Source organism: Epinephelus lanceolatus, chromosome 22, assembly GCF_041903045.1.
Source record: "Epinephelus lanceolatus isolate andai-2023 chromosome 22, ASM4190304v1, whole genome shotgun sequence".
Taxonomy (NCBI): Eukaryota; Metazoa; Chordata; class Actinopteri; order Perciformes; family Serranidae; genus Epinephelus; species Epinephelus lanceolatus.
This window is the reverse complement of record NC_135755.1, coordinates 3,969,806-3,995,825: the sequence shown is the minus strand read 5'-3', so window position 1 is coordinate 3,995,825 and position 26,020 is coordinate 3,969,806. Positions and strand designations below refer to the sequence as shown.

General features: G+C 41.5%; 3 protein-coding genes across 5 annotated transcripts in view; 2 read left to right on the top strand and 1 right to left on the bottom strand.

Annotated features, from left to right (window-relative positions):
- Positions 1-578: 578 nt before the first annotated feature.
- Positions 579-4,388, bottom strand: psmb6 (proteasome 20S subunit beta 6). Its single transcript, XM_033610339.2, has 7 exons — positions 4,238-4,388; positions 3,652-3,719; positions 3,486-3,551; positions 1,366-1,431; positions 1,142-1,271; positions 909-1,053; positions 579-790 (listed from the first exon to the last, which is right to left on the bottom strand). The coding sequence occupies exons 1-7, from the start codon at positions 4,334-4,336 to the stop codon at positions 663-665; spliced, it is 702 nt and encodes a 233-aa protein (XP_033466230.1). The 5' UTR covers positions 4,337-4,388; the 3' UTR covers positions 579-662.
- A 50-nt stretch (positions 4,389-4,438) lies between these two features.
- On the top strand, positions 4,439-6,434 carry trappc1 (trafficking protein particle complex subunit 1). Of its 2 annotated transcripts, none has more exons than XM_033610340.2 (5): positions 4,439-4,583; positions 5,057-5,155; positions 5,235-5,305; positions 5,398-5,536; positions 6,153-6,434. In XM_033610340.2, exons 2-5 carry the CDS (start codon positions 5,057-5,059, stop codon positions 6,279-6,281), a joined length of 438 nt encoding a protein of 145 aa, XP_033466231.1. In that variant the 5' UTR covers positions 4,439-4,583; the 3' UTR covers positions 6,282-6,434. The 2 variants fall into 2 exon arrangements, with proteins under 2 accessions (XP_033466231.1, XP_033466232.1); XM_033610341.2 differs by having other exon boundaries at positions 4,572-4,622.
- A 5,452-nt stretch (positions 6,435-11,886) lies between these two features.
- The window catches only part of LOC117272769 (voltage-gated potassium channel subunit beta-3-like), a 30,215-nt gene continuing 16,081 nt past the window's right edge, over positions 11,887-26,020 (top strand). Inside the window, exons 1-4 of one of the 2 annotated variants that reach the window (XM_078164287.1) lie at positions 11,887-12,185; positions 24,714-24,757; positions 24,870-24,907; positions 25,013-25,092. In XM_078164287.1, the coding sequence (XP_078020413.1) occupies positions 11,887-12,185; positions 24,714-24,757; positions 24,870-24,907; positions 25,013-25,092 (461 nt within the window). Of the gene's footprint in view, positions 12,186-16,819; positions 17,454-24,713; positions 24,758-24,869; positions 24,908-25,012; positions 25,093-26,020 lie in introns of those variants that run through there. The other variant, XM_033651814.2, reaches the window with a different exon arrangement.

Here is a 26,020-nt window from a genome sequence, read left to right as displayed (position 1 = left end):
ATCTTTATGCTAAGCTGGGCTAATAGTTTCCCCCTGCTTCCAATCTTTATGCTAAGCTTACTAGCGGTTTCCCACTGATCACAGTCTTTGTGCTAAGCTAGGCTAACAGCTTTCCTCTACTTCCACCAGTCTTTATGCTAAGCTAGGTTAACAGTTTCCCTCTGCGTCTTGTGTTAGTGCTAAGCTAAACTAACCGTTTCCCCCTAGTCTTTGTGCTAAACTAGGCTAACAGTTTCCCCCTGCTTCCAGTCTTTATGCTAAGCTAACTAGCAGTTTCTCACTGATCAGTCTTTGTGCTAAGCTAGGCTAACAGTTTTCCTTTACTTCCAGTCTTTATGCTCAGCTAGTCTACAAGTTTCCCTTTGATTTCAGTCTTTATGCTAAGCTAGGCTAACAGTTTCCCCCTGCTTCCAATCTTTATGCTAAGCTAGGCTAGGCTAACAGTTTCCCCCTGCTTCCAATTTTTATGCTAAGCTAAACTAGCAGTTCTCTCTGCTTCCAGTCTTTATGCTAAGCTAAGGTTAATCCTGGTCCCACAGTACCCTTCTTATTAAAAGAAGAACAGGATGACAAAAAACACAGATTGAAAACTTTATTAACAGCACAAAATGAACATTAACATTGGTTAACACAGCACTGTGTGTGTTTGTGTGTGCGTGTGTTTAGTGTGTGGAGAATGAAGGCAGCTGGTTTCCCAGTATGACCTGTCTCTCCACTCCCTCCTCGGAGATACTCGCCAGTCTGATCACACCTCCGCTGGACCCGTCTCTCTCCATCGCCAGAGACAGAGCTGAGACAGACAGAGAGAGAGGTGTGAGACAGGTAGAAAACAGAGTCAGACAGATGTAACTAAGCAGCAGTCCTGCAGTGGACCCCAGCTCCCAGCATGCCTTGCAAACAGTGTGTACCTGCAGCAGTGATCTCCAGACACTGGTCTTTGGTCAGTCCTGGTTTGTAGTTGGAGTCCATAAAACCGTAGATGTAGGAGCTGCCGCTCCCGCCCACCGACACCGGCTGCCTCACCAGCATGCCACCAATGGGAACACTGTACACCTGAGGACACAGACAGGTGAGCAGTTAGACAGGTGAGCATCAGTGGCACTCAGAGTGTGTACATGTACTGTGTGCACTGCAGTCGTACCTGCCCCCCCTTCCTGCGGTCCCAGCCTGCCACCAGGATCCCAGCAGTCAGCTCCTCTCTGTAGCGGTAGCAGCTGGCTCTGAACAGATTGGCAGCCGTTTCCACCAATGGGGGCTCATCCAGCTCGATGCTGGGGGGCGGGACCACACAGAGACAGGTGAACATTACCAACAGCTGACTGGACGCTGACGCTGTCAATCAAACTGTATGTGAGTGTGTGTTACCTGTGGAAGCCCAGCTGGTAGGTGACCACGTCAGCGATGGCCTGAGTGTCAGCAGCTGATCCAGACCTACAACAGAACAGCATGAAAAAGGTTCCTAAAGAAACTCCTTTAAACAGGTTCTAGGTTCAAAATGGTTCCTTTACAGTTCTTAGATGGCCCCTGAAATATTTTCAGCTATTTATAAAAAGGCTCTACGCTTCCAAATACGTCCCCCAGTCCTAATAATTCCTTTCAAAAAGTTCTAGGTTCCAGCTAAGGTTCCTGGGTTCCTAGAAACATCATATAAAATGGTTCTCAGTTTTCAAAAAGTTCCCGGGCGCCTCAAGAGTTCCTGGTTAAGTCTTTGATGTTTCTCTAAAATGCTATGCGTTCTCTAAAAAAGCTCCTACAAACAAGGTCTAGTTCCTGGGTTTCTTCCAGTTCTTAGATGGCACCTAAAATGTTTTGATCTTTTTATAAAAAAGTTCTAGGCTTCAGAAAAAAAAAAAGTTCTTGGGGCCCTACAAGGTTACTTTAAAAAGAATCTGGATTCCCAGGTCTCAAAAGACGTCATACAATGGTTCTGGTCCTCCAAATGAGTTCCTGAAGTTTCGAAACGTGTCTCTAAAAAGCTTACGTGTTCCTGAGGGGCTCCTAGATAGACTTCCAAAAGGTTATTGGATTTCAAAAAAGGTTCCTGAGTTCCTTGACAAGTTTTATATGACCCCCTAAAATGTTTTGAACTCTTTTACAGAAAGGTTCTGTGGTTCCAAAAATATCCCTGAGTCCTACAAAGTTCCTTACCATAGATAAGAAGTTCCGGCTAAGGTTCCCCAGTTCCTAAAAGCATTATGTAAAATGGTTCTGACTTACCAAAAGAGATCCTGTTTAAGTCTTAACATGTTTCTATAAATTGCTCTGTGTTTCCTAAAAAGCAGCTAACAGCTTTTGGGTTCTAAAAAGGGTTCCTGAATTATTTTATATTTCATAGATGACCCCGAAAATGTTTTGAGCTTTTTATAAAAAGGTTACTCAACAAAACATTCTGGATTTCCTGTTCCTGAAATGTCATCAATGGTTCTGACCTTCTGAAAAAAATCCTGAATTTTGAAAAGTCTCCATAAAAAGGTTCTGTGTTCCGCAGGAACTTAGTGTCTGTTACAGTTCTTGGATGGCTGCTAAAATGGTTTGAGCTTTTCATAGAAAGGTTCTACGCGCCTGAATATGTTCTTGAGGGTCCTACAAAGTTCTTCCCAGATTCCTGTAAACGTCATTAAAAAATGGCTTCGGCTCTCCAAAAAGGTTCCTGAATTTCATAAAAGTTTGTAAAAAGGTAATGTGTTCCTGGGGAGCTGCTGAAAAAAAAATCACAGATGTTTCTGGGCATCCAAAAAAGGTTCCTTTGTTCCTTTACAATTCTTAAATGGTCACCAAAATGTTTTGAGCTTTTTATAAAATGCTTCTAGGCTAACAAACATGTTCTTGGGATCCAACAAAATTCCTTAAAAGTTCCATTAAGAGCATTCTGCGAGTTTGAAAAGGTTCCTGACTTTCAAAGAGATTCTATAAAAAGTTTCTGAAAAGCTCTGAGATAGATTACCACAAGTTCCAAGCTTCCAAAAAAGGTTCCTGGGTTCCTTTACAGTTCCTCGATATCCCCCATAATGCTTTGAAACAATGACCCCGAAAGGTTCCTGTGTACTTTAAGCGTCCCTACAAAGATACTGAAATGTTCCTGTGTTCTTTAAGGGTCCCTACAAAGACCCTGAAAGGTTCTTTTGTTCTTTAAGCATCCCTACACAGACCCTCACTGGTTCCTGTGTTCTTTAAGGGTCCCCACAAAGACCCTGAAAGGTTCCTGTGTTCTTTAAGGGTCCTTACAAAGACCGTGAAAGGTTCCCATGTTCTTTAAGGGTCCTTACAAAGACCGTGAAAGGTTCCCATGTTCTTAAAGTGTCCTTACAAAGATCCTGAAATGTTCCTGTGTTCTTTAAGGGTCCTTACAAAGATCCTGAAATGTTCCTGTGTTCTTTAAGGGTCCTTACAAAGACCCTCACCGGTTCCTCTGTTCTGGTGCTAAAAACTCATCCCAGTGTTTCAACTTCATGAAGCAGAACTGTTGGAGGAGGAAGTAAACTGACCTGCAGCAGAAGATCCGGTCGTGGATCGGAGTCAGTTTGTCCGTTACTCTGTTGGCGATGTAAGCTCTGACAGACAGACAGACAGACAGACAGACAGACAGGTTTAGATGAGTGTTTACTACACACAGTGGAATCATACAAGCACCATATTTTGTGTGTCTCTTACCCGGTGGTGGTACGAGAGTCGGCACCAATCACCACTCCTCCATCATACTCCACTGCCATGATGGTGGTCTGACAGACAGACAGGAGAGAGAGAGAGAGAGAGAGAGAGAGAGAGAGAGAGAGAGAGAGACGGGTGGAGAGACAGACAGACAGACAGGTGGTGTTTAACACATTAGATTTGTATGTTACTGTTATCAATCAGGCAGAAACATTACTGCATCCATTATCGGACACCACACTATTGTCTACACCTGTTTAAAGCTGCGTTAACCCGGTGAGCCTATTATCGGACACATACAGTTAGCCGATCATCCGGCTTTATCTCGGACATTCACCGGTCTGTCACTTCTATAAGCAGCTCCAAGTTCAGAACCAGCACCGGGACTGAATCCGGTCCGGTTCGGCCCGTTTATTCTTCTTCTAATCCGAACTTTAACACACAGTGAACCAGAGTTAGCAGTAGCCGCCGTTAGCTCAGTGAAAGAAGTGCTGTCTCATTCAGCCGCTGTTTACACTTTATAAACTCTCCTCGGGAACAGAACCGGGTCCGGTCCGCTCCGGTCCGATCCCACATAGCGTGCACTCACCCCGGTGCTGACTTCCTGGCTGGTCCAGTCCGGAACCATGTCGTTTTTAGAAGAAATTTTCTGCCCGAAGTACGGCATCATGGATACTGCTGCCGCCATCTTGTCTCTGTGTTTGTACTAACTGTGACTGTGAGGCGGGACTTTAATCGCTGTGTATGGCTCACCAACAAAATCAGAGAGGCACCTAAATCATTAAACAACGTGTCAGATTTAACTGTGTGTTTTTATCTTGTTCATTTATGTCAAATATAAATTTATAAAACTCCACAAAAAGCACTTTTGTTCTGGCATGTAAGCGGACACCCTGCAGCGGGGTCCTGAGCTTGGCAGGAAACAGGAAGAGAAGGTAAACACCGCTGCTGCTTCGGAAAGTTTCTCTGTAAACGTAAATTAAACACAAAATTCAACATGTTTAATCGCAGTCTGTCGCCTTTGAATCAGTTATTATACATGTTGCAGTGAAGTGTTTTTGTTTTAAAGATATTGAGAGTTTCAGACCATTTTCTAACCGCTCTGTGCCGTTTGAACCGACCCGACAACCAGACTCTGTTTAAAAAATATGTAATTTTAACACCGATATTTAACAACAAATAGCTAAAAACACACATGAGATAGAAAATGAATTTAAGGTGTTATAGATTCAAGAGGGACTCGTGTTCAATTCGGCACACATGTGAAACACCTAGTGCTTTTTGATGTATTGATTATTGGCAGATAATTGTTTATTTGGTCTGAATGTGTGAATAACGTTATGCGTGTAAAATGACGTTAATAACTGTATTTTCTGATACATTACTTTATTGTATGTGTTTATTTCAGATGACGGTCCATAACTTGTACATATTTGACCGTAATGGCAGCTGTCTGTATTATAACGAGTGGAACCGTAAGAAGCAGGCAGGGATCCCCAAAGAGGAGGTGAGAGGAACCTTTAATAAAGAAGTAAATCCCTAAAGTCCGTGGGAATTAAAATGTCTGTGTGTTTGTCTGTCCGCAGGAGTTTAAGCTGATGTATGGGATGCTGTTCTCCATCCGTTCATTCGTCAGTAAGATGTCTCCTCTGGACATGTATCCTTCACAACAGCTACCTGTCTGTGTCTGTCTGTCTGTCTGCCTGCCTGTCTGTCTGTCGTGGTCCTTAGCAGCCTGTCTGTCCTCAGGAAGGAGGGCTTCTTGTCCTTTCAGACCAGCAAGTATCGTCTTCACTACTATGAGACTCCCAGTGGACTGAGGTTCGTCATGAACACAGACCTGTCTGTCCCCAACGCCAGAGAGACACTGCAGCACATATACAGCAACGTAAGACACGTTTATCCTTTTAAACTCTGTGTAATGTTCCTTTAATATCTCTGGACTATTACAGTTCCCCTTGGGGGTTGCATGATATGCAAAAACAACAACAAAGAAAGAAATATATATATATATATATATATATCAGAAAGATATTGCAACTGCTGTGTGGTTTATTGACGTGAATGTTAATTATCACGGTACCTTAATCACGATACGATATGATGTTATGACAGTGCTCTAACTACACAGAGTTAGATGTGCTCTTTGCTGTCGCTGCCCGGCTGTTTACAGTCCTGTAACGTCATCCCCACCCTCAGCTGCATGCTCCATCAGTAGAGACTGAAGACTGACCTCTGGTGGCAGCTGATGTGCACTGCATACAATGAGTTTAATAGAGGAGTGTTTTTTGGGTATTGAGATTTTCAAATACCCTCATATATGGTAATACTGTGACACAGCCTGTGCCTGATTTACATGTCATTTATTTACCCAAATTATTAGTGTTTGGTATGAACATGGTGAACCGGAGTCTGTGTGATGGAGGGCTTTTATTGTGAAGGATTTGAAGGATAACTTTTTATTACTAAAATATCATTTAACTTCCTGTCCGTCTGTCTTTCAGCTGTATGTGGAGTACATAGTGAAGAACCCGGTGTGTGTGTTGGGTCAAAGTTTGGACAGCGAGCTGTTCAGCAGTCGACTGGACGCCTTCATCAGAGCTCTGCCATACTACAGTCCCCGCGCCGCCTAAAAAACACACACGCTGTTACACACACACACGCACACACACACACACACACACACACACACACACACACTAACACAAATACTGTAACACACACACACATTGATAGTGAAGGTGTATTTATTGTGAAGATGTTTGTATTAAAGGAGTGTGAACTCATCTCTGCTGTCTGATGGTTTATTGTCACAGTCAGCATGATGACACCTGCTGGTCACCTGCTGCTGGTGCAAACAGGAAGTCTTTATTTTCTTCATTATCAAACTTTATTGTGTTCAGCTCTGAGACACAGTAACAGCTGGTGTGTTTAAAACCTGATAAATATAATGACGCCTCATTGTTTGCATGGTCATGTGACCATGAAATATCGAGCCGTGTCAAATTATTTTTTAAGCACTGTGGTGGAACATGTTTTTTATGTATAATTAAGGGAGGAGCATACAAATTTAAATTGTTGTATTTTGTATTTATTGCCACCAATTTTTAAGTAAAACATACCTTTCAAAAAAAAAAAATCAAAAGTTTTTGAAGGAAAAAAAGAGAAACACCAAAACTTAAAGAAAAAAATCAACAAAAATTCTTGAGAGAACTTTTTTTTTTTTTTTACCAAAAATAAAAACTGCCAAATTTTTTAAAGGAAAAAACAAAAACCCAGAAACTTTTAAAGAAAAAGAAAAAACACCAAAAATTCTTAGAGGATTTTTTTTTTTTTTTTTTTTTTTTAAAGAAAATAAAAATTGCCCAAAAACAAATGTCTTCCAAATGTGTCTCAGGTTTGGAAGATTTGTTGTAAAAAATTTCCAAAAATTTTCCAAGGAAAAAAAAAAATCCATTTAAAAAAAAAAAAAAAAAACTTGCTTTCCAAACCTGCCCATGGTCAGGTTCACAGTGCAGAAATATCCTCACATTACAAAATTGCCCTCGCATTGTAAAAAAAAAATGTCCTCACAATGCAAAATGTGCCCACAATGTGTAAAAGTAATTCCATTGCACAATCATCTTCACAATGTAAAATGTGCTTATAATGCAGAAATGTCCTCTCATTGCGAAATTGTCCTCACAATGTAAAACTGTCCTCACAATTTAGCAATGTCCTCAAAATGCAGAAGTATCCTCACAATAAAGGTAAGGTAACTTTATTTGTACCCGAGGGTAGATTTGGTTTGCAGTTTGGTTAGGTGAGTCGGCTGCTTTCACACAGACAACACTTAGGACAAAGATATAAGACAGTGACATGACAGTGCTTCAGACTCAGAGACAGGTACAAATATACAAAAAACAGAGTCCTCTCATTCCAAAATTGTCCCCACAATGTAGGGATGTCCTCACAATGCAGAAAAGTCATCAAAATGTAAAAATGTCCTCACAGTTTAAAAATGACCTTACAATGGAAACATGTCATCAAAATGCAGAGGTATCCTCACAATGCAGAAATGTCCTCTCATTCCAAAATCGTCCTCACAATGCAGAAATGTCCTCTCATTCCAAAATTGTCCCCACAATGCAGAAATGTCCTCACAATGTAAACATGTCCTTGCAATGTAAAAATGTCCTCAAAATGCAGAAGTATCCCCACAATGCAGAAATGTTCTCTCATTGCAAAATTGTCCCCACAATGTAACCATGTCCTCACAATGTTAAAAATGGCCTCACAATGTAAAAATGTCCTCACAATGCAGAAAAGTCCTCATAATGTAAAAATGTCCTCACAATGCAGAAAAGTCCTCACAATGTAAAAATGTCCTCACAATGCAGAAAAGTTCTCATATTGTAAAAATTTCCCCAAAATGCAGAAAAGTCCTCACAATGTAAAAATGTCCTCACAATGCAGAAAAGTCCTCATAATGTAAAAATGTCCTCACAATGCAGAAAAGTCCTCACAATGTAAAAATGTCCTCACAATGTAAAAATGTCCTCACAATGCAGAAAAGTCCTCACAATGTAAAAAAGTCCTCACAATGTAAAAATGACCTCTCAATGTTAAAATGTCCTCACAATGTAAAAATGACCTCTCAATGTAAAAAATACCACACAGTGAGAAATTTTCCACAATATAAAAATATCTCCACAAGGCAGAAATGTGCATGAAGTACATTAATCCACTATTACACTTGCTAATAACACTAATTATGTTACAGATGGTACAATGTTTTCGCTGAATAAATGAATGCTGTTCTGTATAACCGAGGTGGTTCTGTCAAAGCAACTGATCGATACACCTATATGGAAATGAATACTTGCTCTATTTGTATTTCGTTGTGTTGGTTCTGTCAAAGCATGTGATGCCAATTTGGAAATTAAAAACTTTCATCAGTGTTTCTGACCGTTAGTAGCTGTGACTTTAAGGTGTTGTTCAGGGGCAGATTTAGTGATTTGGGGGACCCGAATTTTTCACCTTCTCCCTAACTGGGAATGTTGGTGCTGGCATTGGTAGAAGAACTCAAAACATTTTGGTCAGGTTGAGTTGTTTGTTTGTTTGTGTTTCTTTTCCATGCTTTGTTTTGTATTTGAAGTGACTGGGCGTTAGGTTTATTTATGGATGGTGTTGTATATTTCCCTGTGGGATTGGTCAGTAATTTTCTACCAGGCTGATGCTGCATCCACCTCATGAACAGCTCCAGAGGGTTGAACGAACACAACACATTTTATTACATTTAGGTTTAATAACATCAAAGGACATCAATTTCTTTCCTCGTCATACCTTAAAATAACACGAGACGTATTTTCAGAGGACATTTGAACTCATCATTAGACCAGCGGCTGAGAATTAAAATGTTAGGTAATAATATAACAGAGCGGCGGTCAGCGTGACCTGCTGAACCCACGGAAACAAACAGATTAACACACTCATTACTCGTCAGCACACACACCAACATCTGCATCACCACACACACCAACATCTGCATCAGCTCACACACCAACATCTGCATCACCACACACACCAACATCTGCACCAGCTCACAGACACAGATAATGCCATCGCAGTATTTTTGGTAACCTTTAATAAAGTAGCCATTTTCTGTGAACTGTTCTGTGATCAGCTGACTGTCATTAAATTACAGCTGATTGATTGATGAGACAATCTGGACAGAAGAGACATCTGTGTGTGTGTGTGTGTGTGTGTGTGTGTGTGTGTGTGTGTTGAGACAGTGTAATCCCTGTGGTAGCATAATCTCTAATCCCACTGAAAAACATACTGCATCCCCACAGCCACACACAGTCTCACACTCTCACTGGATTTAGGAGACACCCGCTGGTATAATGCATCTTTTTAAAGAGCTGAACCTCTGAAGGAGAGAGGGACAGAAGAAATGTCCTCACAATGTCAAAATGTCCTCACAATGCATAAATGTCCCCACAATCCAGACATGTCTTCTCAGTACAAAAATTTTCTTACACTTCAGAAATGCCCTTGCAGCACAAGAATGTCCTCACAATGCAGAAATGTTCCACAATTTAAAAATGTTGTCGTAATGTGTAAATGTCCTATCAATGCATACATGTCCTCACAATGTCAACATTATTCTCACAGTGCAGAGACACAGATGCAGTCTTCATGTTCCTGAAATGTCCTCACAATGCATAAATGTTCTCATGCTGCAGAAATGTTCCACAATGTAAGATGTCCTATTGAAGCAGAAATGTTCCTATAATGCAGTGATGTCCTCATAATGCAGAGATGTCCTTACAATGTAAAAATGGCCCCCACAATGCAGAAATGCGCTCATAATGCAGTAATGTCCTCACAATGTAAAAAAGTCCTATCATTCTGGAAATGTTCTCATAATATAGTGATGTCCTCACAATGTAAAAATGCGCTCATAATGCAGTAATGTCCTCACCATGTAAAAAAGTCCTATCAACGTGGAAATGTCCTCATAATGCAGTAATGTCCTCACCATGTAAAAATGTCCTATCAATGCACAAAAGTACTTATGATGCAGTAATTTCCTCCTAATGGAGAAATGTCCTTACAAGGTAAAAATGTCCACACAATGCAGAAATGTCCACACAATGCAGAAATGTCCATATAATGCAGAAATGTCCTATCAATGTAAAAAAAAAAAAAAAAGTTCTCACAGTGTAAAAATATCATATCAATGTAAAAATGTCCTGTCAAGGCAAGATGTTCTCACAGTGTAAAGGACTCAGCTGATCTAAAAAAAAAAATACAGCAATTATTCTTTTCCAGTATATATACTGCATATTTGTTATCAGTAAAGTAAGTAAGTTTATTTCAGTATTGGTCTTTTAGGTACTTCACTTGAATACCTCAATTTTCTGCAACTTTATACCTTTACTTTTTACTCGACTTCATTTATGTGTTAACTTCAGTTACACCTCAGATTCAGATTAGTAATACACACTCTGTTACTTATTTAATGAAATTAAACATTGTTGTGCTCTGCTGTCCACCAGGATCTCTCAGAGAGAGAGAAAGAGAGAGAGAGAGATTAGGGTTAGATTAATTTCGGATGCGGGCAAGAGGCCATATTTAACATCTGTACACAGAGTTTGATATTTGGGAGTCACAGGTTTTAATCCTGCCCGTCTATCAGCAATAACAGGAGACAGACAGACAGACAGACAGACAGACAGAGAGACAGACATGATATCTGAGTTCTGATTGGTGGGATTAAACCAACAGGATTAATAATATCAGACCCTCAGCAGGGAGACAGAGATGAAGATGGACAGATAGCTGAAAACAAACTGACAGACAGACAGACAGGTGTATACAGAGTGTGGACGACAGGAATTCGACAGACATCTTTAAAAAGGTAAGGTGTTTGGTTTGTGTGTAACCTCCTGCAGGGGCTGATGGGTGTTAAACACAGAGAATGTACCGTTAACTTTCACCTATTCCTTAACCAGAACCCCCAACAGTGACGGATCTGCCAGGCTCAGATATCACAGACAAAACAATGTGAGGTCACTGAATGTAACTCATTGACTCGTAGACTTGTTCAGTATCAGGTTCTTATTACATCACATGACCTGCGGTCAGAACTACTTTTTTGTTTTATGATTTTAACTGTGCGTCACTCTGAATTATGTTCGTTCTTTAATACAGCTAATGTAAAAAGGTTAATTTGTAATTTGGCTGTAACTTGTTTTGCTGTGGTTTGACTATTTTGACTTTAGTTTGGTTTGTATCTTTGCTATATCTTGGCTAAGGTTTGGTTGCTATTTTGGCTGTATTTTTTTGCTGTAGTTTGGTTTACATTTTTTTGCTATATTTTGGCTTTACTTGGGTTGTAATTTTGTTTTTATTTTGGCTGTAGTTTAGTTTGCATTTTGATATATTTTGGCTGTAGTGTGGTTTTTATTTTGGCTGTGGTTTTGATTTTTGGCTATGTTTTAGCTGTGTTTTGAATGTAGTTTAGTTTGCATTTTGGCAAGTTTTTATTTGTCAATTTAAGAGAACACTTCTGGAAACAAAATCATTAGCTTTAGCCTTTTGCTAACACTTTTTTTTTCATGTTTATCTCACTGTTTGCTATCATTAGCATTAGCCTCCTCTGTTGTCTTTCACTATTGGCATTAGCCTTAATATTTTTGTCTCTATTGTTAGCATTAGCCTTTGCGTTTATCTCCCTCCTTAGTGTCAGCCATGTTTGCGGGCCGAGCTTCGGGTGCGGGAGCTGCCGTTGGGCCGACGGCAGCAGGAGGAAAAGGTGGGAAGTTTTCGGTGGAGGAGCTGTACGGGTTCAACAAAAAGCCAAAGGTGAACAGAGGGAATTCTGGGAAACCAGAGAGGATTGATGGGAAGAAAGAACCAAAGGAGAAAGAAGAATCTCTGCTGGCGTCTCAGATCCTGGAGGCAGCGAGGAGGCTGATGGAGAGACGACGACTGGAGATCTACCTGAAGGAGTGTGATGTCACCATGGAGCAGAGCAGCATGCCATACAGGTGAGAGAAAGGTGACACAGTGAGACTAGTCTATCATTCAGAAGTGTTTTTTACAGTGTCTTAAAGTGTGTGAGATCATCTGTAAATATTTCCAACATCCACCAGTGACAACACTTAACTATTTAACAAAATGTCAACATAATAATTGGATGTAGTTGTTGTCCATTGTTCATATTCATTATATTAATGTCTAATACAGCTTCAGATGTATTTTGACTATATTTCAGCTGTACTTTGGCTTGTATTTTGGGTTTTATTTTGGATATATTTCAGCTATATTACAGTGGTTTGGCTGATATTTTTGGCTGAAGTTTGGTGTGTATATTGGTTTCAGTTTGATTTATAGATTTCAGCAGTAGTTTGATCAGTACTTTCGGTTGTAGTTTAGTTGTACTTTGTTTGGTTTGGAAGCTCTAATTGGATTTTCACAGCAGTGTGTGAACAGTGATGTAATGATACTGACTGACCACCAGAGGACACTGAGATATTGTGCCTACTATAGGACACACACACACACACACACACACACACACAGCTTCATGTCACTTTATTTTAGTTAATTGTTTAGTTAATTAACATCATTAACAAACCATTGTTTTATAATCTCTAATGATAATATTTGTATATATAATATATAATAAATATAATCTGAGTAATGTGAGCGGTTCTGGTTTTAACCTGTTTTAATGGCCACACATCCACAATGATGTGTTGGTTATACTGGTTATAATGGAGCACAGCTGGTACTGGTCAGACTGGTGCACTGAGTCTTAGCTCCACTGATTCTGATTGGCTCCTGAAGCTGCTGAGTCATGGTAGCAAAAGACTGTCTGCTCCTGTCGTTCATCAACTGTGTGTGTGTGTGTGTGTGTGTGTGTGCGCTTCATCTTTTTCCAGAGCAGAACGAAAGCTGAATCAGCATCATCCCTCTCCACCAGCACAACATAACAGTACAGTATTAAAACGTCCAATGTACATTCAAAGACAGTAGTAGTACATTTAAATGCATTAGTAGTACATTAAAACACAGTATTAATGTACTACTAATGCATTAATACTGTGTTTTAATGTACTACTAATGCATTTTAAAGTACTACTACTGCATTAGTAGTACAATATTAATAAACACAATATTAATACATTTAAACACAATATTCATATATTTAAACACAGTATTAATATACAGTAGTAGCACTACTTTAACTACCCACACAAAACACTACAGTTTCTAAAAAATACTACCAGCATTGTTTCTTCATTATTACTAGTACCTGTTAATTGTACTTCTCATAATAACAGCAGGCTGTGAGGTCATAGTAGCATCTTAACTCTGATTGGTCCTCAGGGAGCAGAGAGAGAGTGTGTTTGTCTTTGTGTGTGTACGTGTGTGTGTGTGTGTGTGTGTGTGTGAGAGAGAGAGAGAGAGAGAGAGAGAGAGAGAGAGAGATCAGCACCTGGAGCTAATACCTGATCAATATGTAAACAAACTGATGAATGTTCTCACATAAACAGGCGATTGTTCTCTCAGTGTTCACCGAGTCAATTTTTAGTTTTTAGTCTATACCTCAGCACAAAGGGACATATTGATCCTATTGATCCTATTGATCAGAGTGCTGAACTGATGACACAATGGAGACATTTAGGAGACGCAGATTCTGCGTTAGAGGTTTGATGATCCGTAAATAACAATAGAGACCATAATAAAACAAGTTTGTGCTCCGGTCCTGACGTGAGTCTGTTTAGCATTAAAATGACAGATTTCCAGTGGAGATTCTGAATTTAGGTTTTGATGAATAAAGAACATAATTTTTGCAGAGAACAAAGGATGATTCTAAATCATTTCACCCCAACACAATATATTTGAATTTGCACACACAGTTATTTTAGACATTTCTTTTTTAAGCGGGTGAAATAATGGAACAGAAAAACTTCTTCTTATTTTTCTCCTTAAATATGTATTCAGCCAGATGAGTTCAGTCGAGGTTTGAAACCTGTTGTAGACCTAAAAATGTGCAGACAAAGCAGATCAGGCGACAGATAAAACAAAGGCAGGTGACAGGAAGACGACGGCTAAAATAAGCTGAGACCTAAAGAGATTTAAAACTTATTTTCTGCCTAAAAAAGCAGAGTGGATGTGTGGAGATGTTGAAATAGAAGTCAGAGTCAGAGACTGTGTGTGTGCAGCTACTGCTGTAATCCACATTAGTGACAGCATACCTTCAGCCTGAGGCATCACTGAGACTGTGGTCAGCTCTAATGTTGTGTGCTACATGATGGAGAGAAGAAGAAGAGGAAGAGGAGGAAGAGGAGTGGGGGAGGGTCTGAAACTCTTCTTCTTCTCTTGTCTTCAGCATCACATGATCTGCAGGAAGCATCCACAGAGCTGAGAAACATTAGTATCATATTATCAAGTACTGTGTTTAAGTACACATCTGAGGTACTTTACTTCATTCTCTCACTCTCCACCAGAACAATATAACAGTATGTTACTAATACCTACAAACACATTACTAATATATCTAAACACATAATAACACTAACACTGTGGTCAGAAGGTTGTCGGTGCCTGTCGTGGCAGCAACCTAAGAACATGCAGGTGGACACCAGCAGTTAGAGAGGTTGTCAGTCTGAAGAAGGAGGCCTTTCAGGTCTGGCTGGCCCAGGGGTCTCCTGAAGCAGCAGACAAGTACCAGTTCGCCAGAAGGGCTGCAACTGTGGCGGATACCGAAGCAAGAGGGAGGAGTAAAGGGGGGCTATGGAGAAGGACTTTAAGTTGGCCTCAAGGAAGTGCTGGCAAACCATTAGACACCTCAGGAAGGGAAAGGAGAAATGCTGACACAAACTGGGGATATCGTCGAGCGGTGGAAAGAGCACTTTGAAGAACTCTCGCCCATATCCCTGGCAGAGGTTGCTGAGGTAGTCAAAAAGCTCCCCAGTGGCAAGGCGCCAGGTGTGGATGAGATTCGCCCTGAGATGCTGAAGGCTCTGGACACTGTGAGGCTGTCTTGGCTGACACACCTTTTCAGTGTCGCATGGCAGCTGGGCACAGTGCCTGCAGAGTGGCAGACCAGGGTGGTGGTCCCAATTTTCAAGAAAGAGGACCAGAGGGTGTGCGCCAGTTATCGGGGTATCACATTGCTCAGCCTCCCGGTTAAGGTTTACTCCAGGGTGCTAGAGAGGATGCTACAACCAATTGTTGAACTTCAGATTCAGGAGGAGCAATGCGGATTCCATCCTGGCCATGGAATACTGCACCAGCCCTTTACTCCTGCAAGGTTGCTGGAGGGGTCATACGAGTTTGATCATCCAGTCTACATGCGCTTTGTGGACTTGGAGAAAACTTACGACTGCATCCCTCGGGAGTCTTGTGGGGGGTACTGCGGGATTGCGAGGTACCAGGGTCAGTGAGATGAGTCATCCAGTCCCTGTATGACCAAAGGGAGAGCTGTGTCCACTTAACCGTGGTAAAGTCAGACATGTTCTCGAAGGGTGTTGGCCTCCGCCAGGTTGTCCCTTGTCACCTTGCTTGTGATTTTGGCCTGCAGTGATGCAGACGCTGCGCTGGTCCATCATGGTGAAGAGGGAGCTGAGCTGGAAGGTGAAGCTTTCAATTTACTGGTCCATCTACGTCCCAACCCTTACCTATGGTCATGAGCTGTGGGTAGTGACCGAAAGAATGAGATCTCGGACACAAGCGGCCGAAATGAGTTTCCTCCGTGGGGTGGCTGGGCTCAGCCTTAGTATAAGGAGCTCAGACATCCGGAGGGAGCCCAAAGTAGAGCTGCTGCTCCTTCATGTTGAGAGTGGTCAGTTGAGGTGGTTCGGGCATCTGATCAGGATCCTCCTGTTAGAGGTGTTCCGGGCATGTCCCACTGGTAGGAGGCCCCGGGGCAGACCCAGAACACACTGGAGGGATTACATATCTCATCTGGCCTGGAATGGCATGCTGATCCCAGACGTCACAGACTTTTTTTGTACTTTATTAATATCTTGCTAATTTTTGGGGTTATTTCTTTTTAAGCTGCTCATTGCTTTCTTCCCACGTTTTTAAAAGAGATAAAGCCACAAACAATGATTTTGCATCATTGTTCTCTGGAATTTGACATGTTGACACATCCTTCATCACCACCTACTGGCCTGGCGAGCATTTGGAGTTGTTTCGCGTTCTCGTATCAACAAATATTTTTTAAAATGAAGGTCATGTGGACGAAACAGAGAGGAAAAACGTCTATTGTAAGAACTGTGTGTATACATGCGGACGGAGCCTGAGTGACCTGCATCACTCTGTTGATGTCTCTGCACACCTGTCCTGTGTTTTGGCCCATCATGGCCACCATAGCACATGTGTGTTTTCTTGCCCCAGACTGAGCCTTGCAGGCAGTAATGTGGATACCTTATGATTGAATACAGTATTATAACTGAAGTCACATGAACTCGTGGCTGTAACGTGTTTCCTACATTTTAATGTGTATTTCCTGCACAGTAACACTCAGAGCTGCTCTCTCTCTCTCTCTCTCTCTCTCTCTCTCTCTCTGTCTGTCAAATGCTCGCTTGCCCAGTGTGCAGCCGACCGAGACAGGAGGGGGAGGGGCTCCCTCCTCCTCCCTCTGTCTCTCTGGCTCTGTGTCTCTCTGTGTCTCTCAGTGGAGTCCAGAGGACGGACGCTTGCTTAAATTGTGGAGATTCACTTCTCTCGTTTCTCTTTGTCGCCTTGCCTCCATCTGTTTTTTTTTTTCTCCAGTGGACAGACGGACGCTCCTCATCATCACCTTCATCACCTCCACCACCCTCCTCCTCCTCCAGCTGTGGGACTGTGTCGGACAGACGATGGGATGATAGAGACTAACAGAAAGTTGCAGTGTGTGTTTGTGTGTGTGTATGTGTCGTCCTGTAGTGTGATCAGATTGGCTGATTGATCACCCAAAGTTAACATCCCACTCATGAATTCTTTCCATCAGCACCATAGTGACCGGCGACCTTGGCGGCAGCGGCGGTTTCCACACAATGTTTTGAGACTTTAAAGCTCATAAGGCTTGTTACCGTAGCGACCAGGATGCAGGTGTCCATAGCGTGTAATGTTGGCGGGGGCGGCAGTGGTGGCGGCGGGGCCAGCGAGCACCCGCTGAAGGAGCGGCGGGTTGCGATGAACACCAGCAGCGCCCCCACCTGTCAGTCAAAGGTCAGGGCGGAGCCGGTCAACAGGACCACCCTGTTAGGCCACGCCCATATGAAGGAAGCCCTTGGTCGTCATAGCAACATGAAGTACAGGTGAGAGAGAGTGAGAGTGAGACGGTGAGACGTCACATGACCAGACAGGTGCAGTGTGCGTGTGTGTGTGTGTGTGTGTGTGTGTGTGTGTACCTGTATTTTTTTGTCAGGACCTATTTGAGTTTAAGACCTTGCGAGGACACTTTTGGAAAGGGAGGACATTTTGTCTGGTCTTCACCTTTTGGACAGACCTTTAGAGACCTGTTTGAGGTTCAGAGGTGGTTTTAAGGTTCAGGTTTGAACCAGGTTCAGGTTAGGTTTGGGGGGTTATTTTAGGGTGAGGGTTTAGGTAGTGCATTATTTTTAATGAGGGTCCTCACATGTACAGCAGAACATGGCTGCAGTTGTGTGTGTGTGTGTTTGTGTTTGTGTTTGTGTGTGTTTTCCGTTGGTCTCATTGTTCGAGTGCGAGCGGGGAAACAGAGTGGAACACTGCCACATCTGAGCCGTTTAACCAAACCGATCAGAGCCATTGATCAGCGCTAGGGTATTGATTATTTATTGATGATTGATGTGTCTCTTAAACTCGATCCAGAAACATGGATACAGTTTGAATATTGATGACTCAGATATTGATACTCAGTCTGAAGAGACTCTGTGATATTGATGACCTGGTTTCAGACCCAATGATTCAAAATTGACCTGGATTAAATATTGATGACTTGATCTTGGACTGTGACATGAATATTAATGACTTGGCCTTGGACCTAACTATCAAACACTTTAGATTGGACTGTAACATACATATGGATGACTCGGACTCTCCTCTCACTGGCTTGGGCCTAGACTTGGACTTTATGATCATATAATATATGTAAGATTTTGACTTGTACCCAGACAAGAAAATCAAGGACTTTGGCTCGGACATGAACCTTGATGACTTGGACTCTGAGTTGAATATCAATAACCTGGACTTGAGTGTCAGTACCTTAGACTTAGACATAAATGTTAAATACTTGGATTTGTATTTAAATATAAATATTAGTGACAGTTAATTTGAAACTGACCTGCATATTGATGACTTGGACTCGATGTTGAATATCATTAATTAGGACTTGGAGATGAACATTGAAGATCTGGACTTGTATTCATCCCTAAACACTGATGACTTGAACATGGACCCAGACATAAATAACAATAACTTTGACTTGTACTTGAGTTTTAATACCCTGGACTTGGACATGAACATGAAGATTTGAAGTTGTATTGGGACCTACATATCAGTAACAATTATGTGGACTGTGACCTGAATATCAGTGACATGGACAACGCTGTGGATGTGAATATTAAGGACCTGGACTTTAATTCTGACAAGAACTTTGATGAATTTGAACATCAAGTCATCATCATGAACCTTGATGATAAGGATAAAAACCAGGTAACTCAGTGTAGAATTCCGTGGTACAGGCAGAAAGTTTAAAAATGCATCCAAGGCTCTCTGATTATAGTTAAAAATCCTTCATTGATTCATGGATAAACCAGCGTGTTTTGACTAGAGTCTTCATCAAGGTATAAAATCTTTCACATTCAAGTCTGAGTCCAAGCCACTAATATTCTATGTTCTTAATGTCCAAGTCCAAGTCCAACCAAATCATTGATATTCATGATTCCTTGTCATCAGTTTACTTGTCAGGGTTCAAGTTTAAGTTCTTAATATCCACATGCGCCAAACCCAAGTCTGATACTGATGCTTGAGTCCAAGTCACAGTCATTCAGATCAAAGCCCAAGTCATCTATTGTCATGTCTGAGTCCATGTGTAAGTCAGCAAAATGTAAGTCTAAATACAAGTCGAGATCTTCGAAACTCAAAGTCCAGCCTATTGACACTCAAGTCTGAGTCCAAGCTACTGATTTTCACCTTCGAGTCCAAGTCATCAAGGTTCATGAAGAAAAAACAGGGAGTGCTGCACTGGGTTAACACAGTGTGTAGTTAATTGTAAAAAAAAATCAGGTGCTCTTTAAGTATAGGACAAATAGTCACATAAAGATGAAAAGCCTTTATTTGCCTTTACTGATTCATGGACAAACCAACGTGTTTCAACTAAAGAGTCTTCATCAGGGTGTAAAATGCAATGAGAGCAGATGTGCAATTTAAGAGTTCATGTAAGGGTTCATGTGATACAGGTCACATGATATACTGGTATAGCCCACTTGAAAAAAAAGAACACTTGATAGAAATTGCAGATTAACATGACTATGACTATTCACACAACAGTAAAAAGAGGTTCAATCCAAAATGAAAAATAAGTGAAGTGGAATAAAAATTACATACGGTGACAAACCTGCACAGAGTGATAAGTGACAGAAAATTAAAAATGTACAATGAAATTTAAAGACAATATGACAAAAAGGATGTAAGAAGTCAGAAGGGAATAATAATGATGATACACCCAAGACAGGCTTCTTACATTATTGTCTTTTGGTCATGTTTTTTTTTTTTCATGTGTCATTGAGGGTGATTTATTACGTTTTTCTCACATCAGACCCTCCTCTCAGCATCTTATTGTTGTTATGCTTTTGAACTTGTGAGGGTGAATACACAAGTATTTTTATACACCCTCTTTCATGTGTACAATATCATTATTGACTGCTCAGGGAAAGAAGTAAGAGGTTGTCACTTATTGGCAATATCTGGCTTGATGACTCGTGTGTCTTTTAAACATTGGGTTGATAATCTTCTTAAAAAGCTGAGGCTGAAGTTTTATTTCAGAAACAAGTCCTGTTTCTCCTTTGAGGCTGACAAAAGGCTGGTTGCTGCTTCGTTTCTACTGGTCCTGGATTATGGTGATCTGTTGTACACGAATGCATCTGCGCATTGTTTACACATGTTAGATACTGCATATCATAGAGCACTGAGATTTGTTACTAACTGTAAAGCCCTCACTCATCGCTGTACGCTTTATTCCAGGGCTGGTCGGCCATCTTTGACCTTCCGTAGGCTCAGCGACTGGTATTTGTTCATTTGAACAGAGATCTGACTGTAGCTTCAGTCTGAGATCTGAAGACTTAGTTTTGTTGTCTTCAAAAAGAGTTAAAGCTACGCGAATTGGTCTCTGTCTGATTTTAAAGCTCTCATAAGTACCAGGATGAATGGATAAGTTGGGTCTTGACATTGTGCGCAGGTGTTCTAATATTTCTACCTTACTGTGCATCTTTTATGTTTTTTATTGTGTTGTTGTTTTGCTGTAACTTTTTCTTATGCTGCTGTCTCGGCCAGGTCTCCCTTGAAAAAAGAGATCATTGATCTCAACTGGATGTACCTGGTTAAATGAATGAATTAATAAGTGCCTTTGTACATATGTTCCTGAGTGTGATCCTTTGTGAGCTCTATGAACTTTTCCTGCCTTTGAATATTTAGGCTAAACTTTATTCCTACTGTCATGTCCTGTTGTTAGTTATTATGAGTAAACTCTTTACGAATATTCCAACTTTATATGTGCTATGAAGTTGTTGTCCATCCACACTGGGCTGTATCTATTGTATAGCAGATTTTTATTTTTATGTCACCTAATGTGCCGATTTGTTACAGTATATAATAATTTTTATGCCACCGTGCCAGAGATAGCTGTGGTCAGAAGCATTATGTTTTTGGGTTGTCTCTATATACGTCTGTTTGTACATACATCCATCCCATCCTTGTGAACATAATATCTCAAGAACACCTCAAAGAACGTCTTCAAATTTGGCACAAATGTCCACTTGGACTCGTCAATGCATTTGTTTTTGGTGGTCAAAAGCCAAGGCCACTGTGACCTTGTCTGTGTCAATTCTCGTAAACACGATATCTCAAGGACGCCTTGAGGGAATGTCTTCAAATTTGGCACCAAAGTTGACTTGGACTTGAGGATGATCTGATAGGATTTTGGGGGTCAAGGGTCAAAGGTCAAGGTCACTGCAACAATGTCTATCAAGGTCACTGTGGGGTAATATCCTTACATTTGACACATACGTTCACTTGGACTGAAGAATAAACTGATTACAATTTTGTGGACGAAGGTCAAAGGTCATGGTCAGTGTGACCTCACAAAATATGTTTTTGGCCATAACTCAAGAATTGACTTAAACATGGACTCGTGACATGGGCATGATGATTGATGACTTGGAATTGGATATAATTAAGAAAGACTTGGACAGACGTGAACACTAAGAACTTGAACTCTGGTGAATATATTGATGACAAGGACTAATGAATGACTTGGTTGGACTTGGACATGGATATTAACAACTTGGTCTCTGAATATCAGTAACTTGAACTTGGACTTGATTGTCAAAGATTTCAAGGTAACTAAGGACTCAAACTCTGAGAAGAATATTGATGACAACACTCAATAATAGGGATTCCATATGAATATTGATGATTTGATTGGACTCAGACATGACTACCTATGACTTGGAGCTAAGCATAGCCTGGTTCCAGACCATAGACCCCGCCCACTCAACTGAGTAGGCTTGCATCTCTGGTCTGGCATACTGCAATGAATTTGCAATTTATCTTGTCCAAACGATGGACGGACCAATGAACGCCGGGGGTGGGGGCGGGTCTACCGATTAGCCAATCAGCGCCACGCTGATGTCAAGCTGTGCGCCAGTGGGTAACTGATGAGGATAGCAACAATGGCAACCGCTACAGATCCTACAGACCACATTAACGATGCTATCAAGGTATTTCGCCACTACTCGCGTTAATGAAGGACCAAATTAAGGAAGCTACTAAACTGGATTTAACGGCGATGCAGCTGGGCGTGCACGACGATGGAGACATTTTAAACGGGCAATGCTCGCTTGTTTTCAGCATCCCTGAGGCATGGATACTAATGACGTCAGATTCTGGGTGAGTCGTTGATCTCTACTGATTGGTTAGGGAAAAATCAAATTCCCTCCCCCTTGTAAATCGCCCTCAGTGGAGGCAATGTCAGACTGAAGGTTCTGGGAGCTTCAGTCTGACACTCAGGCTAAGCTAAGCAGTGAAGTTTGACGGCCCTGACTCGGACCTGAGCATCAATGACTTGGACCTGGACTCAAACACTCACATGAATATTGATAATTTGGAGAGAAATATTAAATATTGGCAGTGTGAACTCAGATGTGTTGATACTTAAACTGTGACGTGACTGTCTTTCTGTCTCTCAGTCTTTCTGTCTCTCAGTCTCTGTCTTTGATGTCTATAAACAGTTAAAGTGACTTTTGTTGGTATTTTTAGTTTCTCTGTCAAAACGAAGCCGTTTTGTTTCTCTCTCAGTTTCTCACACAGAAACGCTCTGATGGACTTTAACTGTAATGCTTTGTACTTGTGTCTCGATGTACTGCAGTACTTTAACTGTAACGCTGTGTACTTGTGTCCTGATGTACTGCAGTACTTTAACTGTAACGCTGTGTACTTGTGTCTCGATGTACTGCAGTACTTTAACTGTAACGCTGTGTACTTGTGTCCTGATGTACTGCAGTACTTTAACTGTAAGGCTGTGTACTTGTGTCCTGATGTACTGCGTCCTGATGTACTGCAGTACTTTAACTGTAACGCTGTGTACTTGTGTCCTGATGTACTGCAGTACTTTAACTGTAAGGCTGTGTACTTGTGTCCTGATGTACTGCAGTACTTTAACTGTAACGCTGTGTACTTGTGTCCTGATGTACTGCAGTACACAGTGCACCATCTGTGTGACCTCTGCAGGATTAAAGGTCCAGATGAGTATATACAGTCCGTGTTAATTAAAGTCAGAGGTTTCATTAGATGCTGCTCTAATCACACACACATGCTGCTGCTGACGTGTGATTGGTCGACAGATCATTAGTCAGAGAAAGAACTATATGTTCATCTCTGATGTGATTGGTCAGAAACCACAACTCCCATCATGCACTACATAGTGTGATGTCTTGGTTGCCAAGGTAGCTTTTGTTTAAAGTTCTTTCTTCCCTCCACCAACACATCGCCACAGCAACAGTAACACCAGTAAAAAAAAAAAAAAGCAACCTTGAAAGCAGATTGAATCTGTTTTTGTGTCACTGAGTAAAGTCTGACTCTTTACATTTTGAACATGTTGTAATATCTGCTGGAGAAAGATCTGACACCGGTCCTGTGTGGACCGTGGGGTCCTTATATATAACATACTATATACTGTATGTTTACTGTATGTGTATGTATTCATTAATTTTCTGTAACTGCTTATCCTGTTAGGGGTCACAGGGGGTGGAGCCTATCCCAGGGTTCACCCTGGACAGGTCACCAGACTATCACAGGGCTGACACATAGAGACAGACAACCATTCACACTCACATTCACACCTACGGACAATTTAGAGTCATTAATTAACCTGCATGTCTTTGGACTGTGGGAGGAAGCTGGAGCACCTGGAGGAAACCCACGCTGACTCAGAGATGCCCCCCAAAGCTGACCTCTGTCTTTAAAAAGAACCGTGGGAACCTTTGACTCTGAACTCTGTTTCAACACACAAATAATCAAGGTCGAGTAATCGTGCTTTCTTCAAATTAGAAACACTGCAAAAGTAAAACTTTTTTTTTTTATCTAAAGTGGACCTTGAAAAAGTCATCCATGCTTTCATCTCGTCTCGCTGGATTACTCTAATGCCCTGTGTTCAGGGCTCAGCCAAACGGCCATTTCCTGTCTCCAGCTTGGTCAAAACTCGGCTGCCAGACTTTTAACTAATTCAAAGAGACCCACTTTCCAAACTGTATCTATTTATATTACGGCAGGGATGTAGACCCCTGGCATTGCACAACATGTGGAGAACTGAAGTTCCTGACTTGGATCCGACCTTTGACTGGGACAAAGTCTAGTCCAACATACTTTTGTCTTTCGGAGAAAACTATTCCTGATACTTCTTGTTCTTTGTGTCCAATGAAACACTGGAGAATGGTTGTTTTTGATCTCTCTGAGGTGCTTGACATCAGCATTCCTTGCTCACCCTCCACACTTATCATTTGCCGAAGACGGACTTCACACTGCTCAAAAAACAAGCGCTACTAGCTGGGCTTACAGCTGTGAAGAAACTGGTTGCTACCCATTGGAAGCCTCCCCACATCCTCTCTCCCTGTGTGTGGCTTTTGGCATACTTAGGGCGCACTCACACTAGGCAATCGTACTGTGCCCAATCACGTTTGCCCCCTAAAGTCCAGATTATTTGGCGAGTGTGAGTGCAAGTGTACCGTTCTTGAGTACAGTACACTTCCCTGGCCCGGTACGGTTGTCAAACTGACTTTTATTGATTCATTAATTAACTGATTGATTTGATTGTTTTTCAGGAATCTTGGTAAATCTGGGCTGAGAGTGTCGTGCTTAGGACTGGGTGAGAACACACACACACACACACACAAACAAACACACAAACAAACACACACACACACACAGCGACATATATATACCAGGGTCAGTCAGTGATGTTCTTCGTCTCTTCACAGGAACATGGGTGACGTTTGGCTCTCAGATCTCTGATGAGGTACCAACGCATGAACAAACGGTTACATAACCATCACTGAGGTTCCTGCTCACATTAATGTGGGTTACTGCCTCTGTGTGTGTGTGTGTGTGTGTGTGTGTGTAGATGGCGGAGAGTGTGATGACAGTGGCGTACGACAGTGGAGTGAACTTGTTCGACACAGCAGAGGTTTACGCCTCAGGGAGGTACAGTACAAACTGTCTGTCTGTCTGTTTGTCTGTCTGTCAGTCTCCTGGTCTGAGGTGTAACATTTGAGTCTCGGTCAGGCAGGAGGAGGTGAAACCTTCAATGAGCTCCTCTGTAATTAACTCAGCAGTCAGGACCTTGTAACCATGGAGACATTATGGTCTGTAATGGACATGGACATTCGGCAGGACAAAGACAAAAGAGAGTCAAAGGGGAGGCAGAGACACTACAGTGAAAACTCTTCCTCCTCTTCCTCCTCTTCGTCACTCAGTGAGATGAAACACATGTTGAAAGCATTCAGTGTGATGTAGACTTCAAACAGGAGCTGCTCCCAGATCAGTCACAACACTCTGAGCAGAGAACAACAACAACAATGAAGTTTTTCTTTCATATGAATGTTTAAAGTACCAACAGTGACAGTACTCTTTATGCAGGAAGTAAAATGTACTTTTATTCAGTGGGTTCTGTATGTAACTTTTGTACGTGTATTATTCGTCTTTTATTGCCAATAGGTGAATAGGTTGTAATTTCAAAACAAAGTGAAATCAGAGAATGTTCTATAAATAGTTTTCTCATAAATAATAAATATAGTATCTTCTGATAAGCCTGTATCAATTTCAGGCTTTAAATAACAGCTTCTGATTAGGTCCCACTTATTTCCTGTTTATGTCCCACCCACTTCTGGTTTAACCTCCACCCATTCCAAGTACAGGTACAGAAATGGATAATGGTGGATTTTGTTAATCCCTGGTTAGTAAAGAAATGGAGTCCGCTAATGTCAACATACGACCAGCACCCACCAAGACAGAGTTCACACACGCTGTGATTCTGTTACATAAACTTGGTAGCGTTGGCTTGAGGAGACAGACCTCAGCAAACTTTCTGTTGCTGCAGTTACACAGGTTAGACCCAGCATGTACGTAAACA

Excerpts from the sequence above, each read along its gene's own strand:
- psmb6 (XM_033610339.2), bottom strand. The coding sequence starts at position 4,336 with ATGGCGGCAGCAGTATCCATGATGCCGTACTTCGGGCAGAAAATTTCT. Across the intron at positions 1,272-1,365 it reads TACCAGCTGGGCTTCCACAG|CATCGAGCTGGATGAGCCCC; the intron begins GTAACACACACT and ends CCCGCCCCCCAG. Across the intron at positions 791-908 it reads TCTGGAGATCACTGCTGCAG|CTCTGTCTCTGGCGATGGAG; the intron begins GTACACACTGTT and ends TGTCTGTCTCAG.
- trappc1 (XM_033610340.2), top strand. The coding sequence starts at position 5,057 with ATGACGGTCCATAACTTGTACATATTTGACCGTAATGGCAGCTGTCTG. Across the intron at positions 5,156-5,234 it reads CAGGGATCCCCAAAGAGGAG|GAGTTTAAGCTGATGTATGG; the intron begins GTGAGAGGAACC and ends GTCTGTCCGCAG. Across the intron at positions 5,306-5,397 it reads AAGATGTCTCCTCTGGACAT|GAAGGAGGGCTTCTTGTCCT; the intron begins GTATCCTTCACA and ends GTCTGTCCTCAG.